Raw genomic sequence first — 12,245 nt, forward strand, 5'->3', positions numbered from 1 at the left:
AGTGCAAGGTACATAGTAGGAGCTTAACAAATACCACAAAAAGAGCAGAGTATAAGGATTTAAATATAAATAGCAGAGCATATGGCTATACTACAGCCCAGCCCACGCATTTGGCTTCTCTAGTGTCAGATTGCTCGCGGTGTCCCGATTTCATCTTTCTCTTCACTGACCCCTTTCCAACATCCTCCCTCTGGATTTGGACTCCCTCCCCTTACATATACTCCAGACCACCACTCTCCCCACCTTCAAAGCCTTGTTAAGTTCACCTCTCCTTCAAGAGACCTTCCCTTATTAAGCCCTCTTTCCCCCAACTCCTTCTCCCTTCTGCATCATATATTCACTTAGAGCTGTACCCTTTGAGCAATCGATATTCACCCCTCTCTCGGGCCCACTGCACTTATTTGCATATCTTTATTTATTTTTGTAAATGTCTGTCTCCTCTCCTAGACTGTAAACTCATTGTGGATAGGGAACATATACCAACTCTGTTGTATTGTACTCTCCCAAGTGCTTAGTTCAGTGCTCTGCACCCAGTAAGCACTCGATAAGTACCACTCATTGACTGATTCGTACATAAGTGTTGTAGGTGTGGGGTGAGTGTCAGAGTGCTTAGAAGGTACAGATCCAAATGCATAGGCAGCACAGAAGGGAGGGAGGATGGGCTGTGGAGATGAGAGGTTAGTCAGGGAAGAATTCCTAGAGGAGATACGATTTTAGTAGGGAGGTGTGGTGGCTTATCGGACATGAAGAGGGAGGGGGTTCCAGGCCAGAGGGAAGAGGTGGACAAGAGGTCGGTGGGGAGGTAGACGAGATAGAGATATAGTGGGTAGTTTGGTGTTTGAGGAGTGAAGTGTGTGGATTGGGTCTTGTAATAAGTAGTAAGAAATCAGGGAGGTGTGGTAGGTTGGGGAGAGCTGATTGAGGAGTTTTTATATGATGCAGAGGTGGATGGGCAACTGCTGGAGGCTCTTGAGGAGTAGGGCTACATGGACGGAATGGATTCTTAGAAAAATAATCTGGAAAACAGAGAGAGGTTGGACTGGAGTGGGAAGAGACAGGAGGCCAGGGAAGTCAGCAAGGAGACTGATGCAGTAGTCAAAATGGGATATGGTCTGCGCTTATATCAAAAACCTTAGCTTGAAGTGACATTCAAAGGATAGTTTTTTTATTTCTGTGCGATCGACACTTGATCAATAAATTAATCAGTAATATTAACCAAATTTCTACCTTGTGGACAGCACTGAACATAGTGCTTGGCAGAGAAAAGAAATAGAATGATTAGACATGATCCCTGCCCTCAAGGAGTTCCCAGGCTAGCAGGGGAGACAGACACTAAAAGTAATTACAGATAGGCAGATGTAATAGATAGAGAATCAGCGTGATCTATGGTTAGAGCATGGGCCTGGGAGTCAAGAGATCTGACTTCTAAACCCAATTCCACCACTCACCTGCTGTGTGACCTTAAACAAGTCACTTAACTTCTCTGGACCCGTTTTCTCATCTGTAAAATGGGGACTGGATACCCGGCCTCCATCCTCCTTAGAATATGAGCCCAGTGTGGGATAGGGAATGTTTTTAATCTGAGTTTACCTAATCAAGTGCTTTGTATAGGGTGTGGCAATCAATCGGTCAAATAAATCATATTAATTGAGTGCTTACTGTGTCCAGAACACTCTACTAAGCACTTGGGAGAATGCAATAGAACAGAGTTGGCAGACATGTTCCCTGCCCACAATGAGTTTACAGTCTAGAGGACATAGTAAATCCTTAAAAATACCACAGTTACTATTATTTTAGAGTATATAAGATATGTACATGAGGAGTCACAATACCCTGATTGTGGGCAGCGAACACATCCAGCAATTCTAGCAATTCTGTTATATTGTGTTTTCCCAAGCACTTAGTACAGTGCTCTGCACACAGTAAAAGCTCAATAAATATGATTGATTGGTTGACTGATTGACTTAAGTGCTTTGGGGATATGCAAATGCTGATGTGACATTTCAAGGGCATACTGTGAGAAGATAAAACACCTCACGTGGGACAACTTGATTACCCTGTATCTACCCCAGCACTTAGAACAGTGCTTTGCACATAGTAAGTGCTTAGCAAGTACCAACATTATTATAATTATTATAAAAGATTATTAATCCCGGAGGAGATGTGATTATGAAGGGTTTTGAAGATGGGGAGAGCAGTGGTCTGCTGGATATGACATGGGAAGGAGTACCATGCAAGAGGAAGGGTATAAGGAAGAGGTCAGTGGTGGGAAAGAGAAGAATCAGGCAAAGCAAGTAGGTTAGCTTGAAAGGAACAAAGAGTGTGAGCTGGGGTATAGTGGGAGAAGGGCCTGGGTTCCATTCCAGCTAATGCCATCTCTGCCACTTGTTTGCTATGTGACCTTTGAAAAATCAATCCACTTCTCTGTGCCTCAGTTACCTCATCTGTAAAATGGGGACTAAGACTGTGAGCGCCATGTGGGATGTATGTCCAACCTGATTAGCCTGAATCTAACCCAGGACTTAGTACAGTGCCTGGAACATAGTAAGCACTTAACAAATACCATATTTTTTAAAAGTGCTTCATAAATGCCATTAAAAAGAGAGAAAGGATAAGTAGGTAGGAGAAAGTTGACTGAGTGGCTTAAAACTGAAAGTCAGGAATTTCTGCTTGACGAAGAGAGGAAAGGGCAGGCAAAAGCCGTTTTTGAGGAGCAAGGAGATATATGCTCCTTGAGAAGTAGCGTGGCTCAGTGAGAAGAACCCAGGCTTGGGAGTCAGAGGTCATGGGTTCGAATCCCGTCAATGGGCAGGGACTGTCTCTTATCTGTTGCCGATTTGTACATTCCAAGCGCTCAGTTCAGTGCTCTGCACATAGTAAGTGCTCAATAAATACTATTGAATGAATGAATGAATCCTGGCTCTGCCACTTGTCAGCTGTGTGACTGGGCAAGTCACGTAACTTCTCTGTGCCTCAATTACCTCATCTGTAAAATGGGGATTAAGACTGTAAGCCTCACGTGGGATAACCTGATTACCCTGTATCTACCCCAGTGCTGTGCACATAGTAAGCACTTAACAAATACCAACATTATGCAGAATGACATTTTTTAAAAATGATCTGGGCTCCAGGTTGAATTGTGGGCTAGAGCAGGGAGAAGTTGGAAGATAAGCAAAGAAGCTGATGCACTAGTCAAACATGAATGTGAGAAGGACCTGAATCAGTGTGGTGGCCATTTACATGGACAGGAAGAGTCTAGAAATGTTCTCGAAGGAGACCGACAGGATTTGGTGACGAATATGAATGTTGACTGAAGGTTGGATGAGTCGAGGATAATGCCAAGTCTATAGGCTTGAGATAAGGGAGGGTAATGGCAGTGGGAGAGTTAAGTGGAGAAGAGGATTTGGGAGGGAAGAAAAGGTCATTTTTGGACACACTGAGCTGGAGGTGCCAGAGGGACATTCATATATAAATGGCCTAATGACAAGAGGAAATGCAGGATTAAAGAGACAAAGAAAAGTCAGGGTACAGAAGTATCCAAGAATGTCCTGCGAGTTGGTTGACTGATAGTGAGAAGAAACTGGGAGCCAGGAACTTCTGCCTCCATGCTGCCGCTGCTTGGATATTCCTTCATTCATGCAATCATTCGTATTTATTGAACGCTTATTGTGTGCAGAGCACTGTACTGAGCACTTGGGAGAGTACAATATAACAATAAACAGACATATTTCCTGCCCATGATGAGCTTAGTGGACAAACAGTGTGGCTTAGGCGAGAAACAGGCCTGAGAGTCAGAGGACCTGGGTTCCAATCCCAGCTGTGCCACTTGTCTGCTGCGTCACCTTGGGCAAATCATTTAACTTCTTTGTGCCTCAGTTTCCTCATCTGTAAAATGGATTAGGTCCTACTCCCTCCTACCTAGACTGTGAGCCCTGTGTGAAACAGGGACCGTGTCCAACTTGATAACCTTTTATCTACCCCAGTGCTTGGGACAGTGCTTGGCCCATACTAAGACTTTACAAATATCATTATTATTATTCTAAAGGAGGATATGAGGGCTGCCCTGAGGCTCTGGAAAGACATCAGCAGGGTAAGGGGACAGGAGACAGTGTCAGCTAGATAGATGTGCTGATGATGGGTGTCCCTTGGAGGGCTTGGAGAGGGACTAGCGGGACACAGCTCTAAATAGCTTAGTTCCATCTTTACTGTGCAGTCTCAGCTGACTTTGGTTTGGTCTATGTAGATGTGGGCAAAATTTGACAATTTTAACCAGCCCAAATATTCTTTTCAGCATTGCATCTGACCCATGCAGACCCAGAGAGGATAACGTGTAGAGTTCAACCCCTTAACAATCTTGTGAAATACATGTTGCAAAATTGGAACTATCAGGCAGTCACTTCCCCAAGATTTTCCATCACTTCCTCACCAGCGTATTACCCCTCCTCATATTTCACCTGATTCCTGCTATTTTTCAAGAGAATAATAATAGTAATAATAATGATATTCGTTAAGTGCTTACTATGTGCCAAGCCCTTTTCTAAGCGCCGGGGTACATAAAAGGTAACTAGGTTGTCCCACGTGGGGCTCACAGTCTTAAGCCCCCTTTTAGATATATATATATATATACTTTTTCCTCAGCTCAAAACCTTTCCCTGTTTCCTCACTTCCCTCTGCACCAAGCAAAAATTCTTCACAGTTGGCTTCAAGGTCCTCCACCAACTCACCCCACTTTACATATCTGCTTTCTTCACCAACCCACTCTCTTCATTCCTCCCAAGCTAGCATCTTAACTGTTCCTAACACTTGAGTTTCTCACCTCCATCCCCTTGCCCACATTATTTTTCCAGCTTGGAACTCCCTCCTCTCCCTCCCTAAATCTGACAGACCACAGATCTCCTCTATTCAAAGTCCTTGTGGGAGCCCACCTCCTCCAGTATGCCTTCTCTGATTAATGCCTAGCATCCTAAATCACGCAAACCCATCAGCCGACTCTAGCACTTCATTACTAGTAGTAATAGTAATAATAATGATAAAAATAATAATGTTTGAGAAGCAGCATGGCATAGTGGATAGAGCACGAGTCTGGGAGTAAGAAGGTCGTGGGTTCTAATTCCTCCTCCACCACCTGCCCGCTGTGTGACTCTGGGCTCTTATAGCATGCCGAGAACTGTATTAAGTGCTTGGGAGAGTGCAGTACAAAGGTGATCGTAAACAATAATAACTGTGGTATTTGTGAAGTGCTGAGTATGTGCCAGGTACTGTACTAAGTGCTGGGGTAGATACAAGCAATTCGGGTCGGGCACAGTCCCTGTCCCATGGAGGGCTCCCAGTCTCAATTCCCATTTTACAGATGGGGTAACGGAGGCCCGGAGAAGTGAAGTGACTTGCCCAAGGTTACACAGCAGACAAGTGGCAGAGCCGAGATTAGAACCCATGACCTTCTCCCTGCCTTCGAGGAGCTTACAGTCTAGTAGACTGTAATGGCACGGTTAACTCCTTCTTGATGCAACTACTCCACATGAATCGATGGGGAGTCGTGTAACTTCAGCATCCCTCACTGGAGGACGTGCTGGTGTTCAGTTCTCGCCTTCATGTGAGTACCTGGGAGGCTGATCAAGCATTATGAAGTAGACGAGGACGATGTCGGTGAAGTTCTTTCCCTCGGCTGCCTCGGTGTTTCCATTGCCCATCGCTAACCGGTCTTGCTTTGTTGGCTCTTTCCGCAGTTGATCAGTGATGGCAGTGTGGTGTACGCAGAGGCCCTGTGGGATCACGTCACCATGGACGACCAAGAACTGGGATTCAAAGCCGGAGATGTCATTGAAGTAATGGATGCAACCAACAAAGAGTGGTGGTGGGGAAGGATCCTGGACAGCGAGGGCTGGTTTCCCGCCAGCTTTGTACGAGTAAGTCCCTCTCCCTTATCATTTCCTTCAGTCAAATCCCACGGCCACTGGCTTATGGCATAGAATTGATAAAATGCCAAACACTTTGTACCTCATCATGAACAATGCGAGGGAAAGGCTTTGGGAACTAGCCTGCCGTCTCTGAACTCCATTCCAAGGCACTCCCAACTATGGGACTCCCCACTCCTCAAAAAATCTTCAAGGGATACCCATTCTGCTCCTCATCAAGGAGGAACTCCTGGCCAATGACATTAAGGTATTCCATCAGACCTCTCCCTCTTTGTCATCCATTACCTTCTCCCACTCCCCCCCGGCTCACACTCTTCTTTCATCTCCCCGACACCAATCAATCAATAATCAGTCATATTTATTGAGAGCTTTCTGTGTGCAGAGCTGTGTGCTAATGTCTTGGGAGGCTCCGCTACAATAGAGAAGCAGCGTGGCTCAGTGGAAAGAGCACGGGCTTTGGAGTCAGAGGTCATGGGTTCGAATCCCGGCTCTGCCACTTGTCAGCTGTGTGACTGTGGGCAAGTCACTTAACTTCTCTGGGCCTCGGTTACCTCATCTCTAAAATGGGGACGAAGACTGTGAGCCCCACGTGGGACGACCTGATTCCCCTGTGTCTACCCCAGCGCTTAGGACAGTGCTCTGCACATAGTAAGCGCTTAACAAATACCAACATTATTATTATTAATAGAGTTGGTAGATATACTCCCTGCCCACAGCAACACCTTCTCACTACACCTCACTCCTGTCTCTCCCATCTTTGACCCCCTGCTCACGCCCTTCCTCCTGCTTGGATCTCTCCCCCAGCACCCCATTCAATCTACAGTGATTGAATCTACCAGTCTAGAGCTCTTCCTATCTTAAAAGCCCTTCTAAAGTCACATCTCCTCCAGAAAATCTTCCCTGACCTGGGTCATATTCCCCCAACTGTTACCTTAGCCCTTCTGCAACATCTACCCACTCAATCCACCTAAGAAACAGCGTGGTCTAGTGGATAGAGCACGGGCCTGGGAATCAAAAGTATCTGGATTCTAATCCCAGCTCTGCCACTTTTTGGCTTTGTGACCTTGGGCACCTCACTTAATAATAATAATAATAATAATAATAAGAGCCCAGGCTCTTTCCACTGAGCCACGCTGCTTCTCTACTTAACTTCTCTGTGTCTCAGTTACCTCATCTGTAAAAATTGGGGATTTAGACTGTGAGCCCCATATGGGACCTGGACTGAGTCCAGACTAACTTGTATCTACTTCAGCATTTAGTAAGGGTGCCTGGCACATAGCAAGTTCTTGTCAAATGTCATTAAAAAAAATTCCACTAACCAATCACTAAGCACTTACACAGTCACACCTACCCATTCATTCATTCCTTCAATCGTATTTATTGAGCGCTTACTGTGTGCAAAGCACAGTACTAAGCACTTGGAGTGTACAGTTTGGCAACAGGTAGAGACAGTCCCTGCCCAACAACGGGCTCACAGTCTAAAATGGGGAAACAGACAACAAAACAAAACAAGTAGACATCAATACCATCAAGATAAAAAGAATCATAGATATATACACATCACTAATAAGATAGAGTAATAAATAATATATACAAATATGCATAAATGCTGTGGGGAGGGGAAGGGGGTAGAGCAGAGGGAGGGAGTAGGGGGAATGGGGAGGGGAGGAGGGGCAGAGGGAAAGGGAGGACTTACTTTGGGGGCCTCCTGGAGGAGTTGAACACTCGGTAAGGCTTTGAAGAGGGGAGGAGAGTTAATTTGGCAGACCTGAGGAGGGAGGGCATTCCAGGTCAGTGGTAGGACGTGGGCCAGGGGTCGACGGCAGGACAAGAGCGAACAAGGGACCGTTAGGAGGTGAGCGGCAGAGGAGCAGAGTGTACGGGGTGGGCAGTACAAGGAGAGAAGGGAGGTGAGGTAGGAGGGGGCAAGGTGATGGAGAGCTCTGAAGCCAAGAGTGAGGGGTTTTTGTTTCGTGCAAAGGTTGATAGGTTTTGAGGAGCGGAGTGATATGCCCAGAGCCTATATCTTGACTTTCATAGTCTACTATTTAAGCACTGATCTAGCTATCCATTTTTTCTTCCTTTCCTTCTATCCTCTAGACTGTAAACTCATTGTGGGAGGGAATGTTTCTACCAATTCTGTTGTACTGTATTCTCCTAAGCATTTAGTACAGTGCTCTGCATGAAGTAAATGCTAAATAAATATAATTAACTGATCCGTAAATGATTTTGTGTCGGTCCCCCTGCATTAGGTTGCAGTCTCTTTGAGGGCAGGGAGTGATTCTTATTCTTATTATTATCATTATTATAGCATTTTTTAAGAGTGAGGTCTGACCCTCATTATTATTATTGTCATTATTATAGCATTCTTTCAGAGTTTACTATGTGTTAAGCACTGTTCTAAGCTCTGGGGTAGAAACCAATTAATCAAGTTGGATAAACCTCTGTCCCACTTGGGGCTTACAGTCTAAGTTGGAGGAAAAACCGGTATTGAATCCCTATTTTACAGTTAAGGGAATAGAGGCACAGATAATTTAAGTTATTTGCCCAGGTTCACATAGCTATCAAGTACTACTACAAATAATAATTATGGTATTTGTTAAGTGATTACTATGTGCCAGGCACTGTACTGAGCACTGGGGTGCATACAAGCACGTCATGTTGAACACAGTCCCAGCCCCACATGGGGTTCAGAGTCTCAATCTCCATTTTACAGATGAGGTAACTGAGAAATAAAGTGACTAGCCCAAGGTCACACAGCAGACAAATGGCAGATCCAGGATTAGAACCCATGACCTTCTGACTCCCAGGCTCATAATCTATCTACCACTTCATGAAGTCAGAATTAGAACTCAGGTCCCTCTGACTGACAGGCCCATGTTCTTTCCATTAGGCCATGTTGCTTCCCACAATTACAGGTAGAAGAAATACTGCAAAATGGGATCCATAGAGTTCTGCTAATTTTTCATGCCACTGGACACATTTGGACACTTCAGGGAAGAGAGGGTTTGTTTACGTGAGAGAGAGAAAGAGAGAGAGAGAGAAATGAAGTCATGTTTTCAAGTTTTAGGTAACGCGACTTGTACGAGAATTTGTCATCTACTTTTCAAAGCGAGCTTGCTTAGGTTTGCTTCAAAGTCCACCAAGTCCTCCGCTGGTCGGGTGGATATAATTCAGTCTTTGCTCCCCACCCACTCCATGCCTACGTTCTTCTCTTTCTCAAACAAAATAAGCGTTCCCCCAACCCTGGTCCTCAATCCACGGTGATGTTCATATTCTCTCCTCAACCTCCCTCCCATTAGACTCCCCGAGAGAAGAGAAGGAAGATGGCGTGCATTCATACTCACTTCCAACCCTGCTCCGTTAGGAGACCTGATAGCAGGGCCCTCATGCAACTGCTGGGGATAAGTGGTCCTGCATTGTGCCTGAAAGCATCACAGGCGTTGACATTAACAATCAGTTTGTAAATCTTTCCAGAGGGACTGAAGGAATCCGAAGGATGGACTCTGCTAACTATATTTGGAAGATATCTTCCTTACCCCCGTCTCTCTCTCGGAGGTGATTGGATTCTCACGGGAAGAACTGAAGAGACGCAGCAACTTAAGACCAAAAACGCAGCTCTGATTCATGGCCCAATTCTCCAGATTGCAGTTTTCGATTAACATTCTTTTAAGCATTTCAAAGAATGTTTTTAATCTCTTTACTCCCGCAAAGGGGGTGACAGTGGGCACACCACTGCCCTCTGCTGAATAGATGTGGATGGTCTAAAGGGTGTGCTTTGCTATTCAGGAGTAGATGAGGGTTCATTCATACATTCAAGAGTATTTATTGAGCGCTTACTGTGTGCAGAGCACTGTACTAAGCGCTTGGAATGAACAAGTCGGCAACAGATAGAGACAGTCCCTGCCCTTTGACAGGCTTACAGTCTAATCGGTGGAGACAGGCAGACAAGAACAATGGCAATAAATAGAGTCAAGGGGAAGAACATCTCACAAAAACAGTGGCAAATAAATAGAATCAGGGTAATGTACATCTCATTAAACAAAATAAACAAAATAAATAGGGTGATGAAGATATATGCAGTTGAGCTGACGAGTACAGTGCTGAGGGGGTGGGACGGGAGAGGGGGAGGAGGAGAGGGAAAGGGGGTAGAGGAGAGGGAAAGGGGGGAGAGAGAGGGTTATGGATGTCCTCTCCGAATGGGCCTGGATACCAGGGAAACTGAACAGCATAGCCGTTCCCAGAGACATGGCCAGCATAGTGGTAGGACTAGGTGGTATCTCAGAGTCAGGGAAGAAGCACCTGATTGGCACAATGTCATGGAGATCTTACACGGTCCTCAGGAGTGCTCCTTCCCCCTTCACCTCCCCTCAGCTGAGCCCCCTTTCCCTCTGCTCCTCCCCCATTCCCTTCCCCTCTGGAGTGTGCTCATTTGTACATATTATTTATTCTCCCCCAATTAGACTGTAAGCCTGTCATTGGGCAGGCTACCTGTTGCCGAATTGTACATTCCAAGCAGTTAGTACAGTGCTCTGCACATAGTAAGCGCTCAATAAATACTATTGAATGAATGAATGAATGATCAGGATGGGCGGAACTTGCACAAAACTAGAATTGATATGGCCCATTCCTTAATAATAATTATAATTATGGTATTTGGTAAGTTCTTACTGGGTGCCAGGCACTCTACTAAGCGCTGGATTGGATGCAAGCAAATTGAGTTGGACACAGTGCCTGTCCCATGTGGGGCTCACAGTGTTGCTCCCCATTTTACAGATGAGGTAACTGAGGCCCAGAGAAGTGAAGTGACTTGCCCAAGATCACACAGCAGACAAGTGATGGAGCCAGGATTAGAACCCATGACCTTCTGACTCCCAGGCCTGTGCTCTATCCACTTTGCCATGCTGCTTCTCCTTACAATAATGCCCTCCTATTTCCATAGTATTTATTGAGCGCTTACTATGTGCAGAGCACTGTACTAAGCGCTTGGAATGAACAAGTCGGCAATAGAGACAGTCCCTGCCGTTTGGCGGGCTTACGATCGGGGGAGACGGACAGACAAGAACAATGGCAATAAATAGAGTCAAGGGGAAGAACATCTCGTAAAAACAATGGCAACTAAATAGAATCAAGGCGATGTACATTTCATTAACAAAATAAATAGGGTAATGGAAATATTCCTCCCAGGTTACATATTATATCTCCATGTATGTGTATTTATAGTTTATATATACAAATATATGTGGTATGAGAGAGAGAAAGAGAGAGAGGGAGAGAAGACGTGTGGCCTAATTGACAGAGCGCGGGCCTGGGAATCAGAGGAACTGGGTTCTAATCCCAGCTCTGCCACCTGTCTGCTGTTTGACCTTGGGTAAGTCACTTAACTTCTCTGTGCCTCAGTTACTTCATCAGTAAAATAGGGATTAAGATTTTGAAGCCCTTCTGGGGCAACATGAGTCCAACCTGACTAGCTGGTATCTACCCCAGTGCTTAGCATAGGGTCTGGCACATAGTATGCACTTTACAAATACCATGAAGAGAAAAAGAGAGAGAGAGAGATACATGTATATATGTATGTATAGATACATATATATATGTATATATATATAATAATAATAATGTTGGTATTTGTAAAGCACTTACTATGTGCAGAGCACTGTTCTAAGCGCTGGGGTAGGTACAGGGTAATCAGGTTGTCTCATGTGAGGCTCACAGTCTTAATCCCCATTTTACAGATGAGGTCACTGAGGCACAGAGCGGTTAAGTGACTTGCCCACAGTCACACAGCTGACAAGTGGCAGAGCTGGGATTTGAACTCATGACCTCTGACTCCCAAGCCCAGGCTCTTTCCATTAAGCCACACTGCTTCTCTCTCTCTCTCTCTCTCTCTCTCTCTCTCTGTATATATATATATTTATATTTGCTTAGCATGTACATGGTACCCTTTTAACTAAGCATCTCTAAGAATTTGAGAAACTTTAAGACAGCTTGTCAGTCAATTGTATTTATTGAATGCTTGCCGTGTGCAGAGCACTAAATTAAGCACATTATAACACGCACATTTCCTGACCACAGTGAGCTTACACTCTAGTGGGGGAGACAGTCATTAATATAAATAAATAAAATTACAGATATGTACATAAGTGCTATGAGTCTGGGAGGGGGGATGAATAAAGGGAGAAGTCAAGGTGATGCAGAAGGGAGTGGGAGAAGTGGAAAGGAGGGCTTAGCCAGGGAAGGCCTCTTGGAGGAGTTGGGCCTTAAGTAAGACTTTGAAGGTGGGGAGAGTAATCGTCTGTCGAATATGAAGAGGGAAGGTGTTCCAGGACA

At 45.1% G+C, this 12,245-nt stretch overlaps 1 protein-coding gene across 3 annotated transcripts in view; it reads left to right on the top strand.

Moving 5' to 3' along the window:
- Positions 1-12,245, top strand: part of ARHGEF4 (Rho guanine nucleotide exchange factor 4) — a 558,628-nt gene that overhangs the window by 524,161 nt on the left and 22,222 nt on the right. For all 3 annotated transcript variants that reach the window (XM_029064183.2, XM_039912809.1, XM_039912812.1), the window contains one exon: positions 5,727-5,906. In XM_029064183.2, the coding sequence (XP_028920016.2) occupies positions 5,727-5,906 (180 nt within the window). The remainder of the gene's footprint in view (positions 1-5,726; positions 5,907-12,245) is intronic.

The sequence above is a fragment of the Ornithorhynchus anatinus genome, chromosome 1 (genome assembly GCF_004115215.2).
Source record: "Ornithorhynchus anatinus isolate Pmale09 chromosome 1, mOrnAna1.pri.v4, whole genome shotgun sequence".
NCBI lineage: Eukaryota > Metazoa > Chordata > Mammalia > Monotremata > Ornithorhynchidae > Ornithorhynchus > Ornithorhynchus anatinus.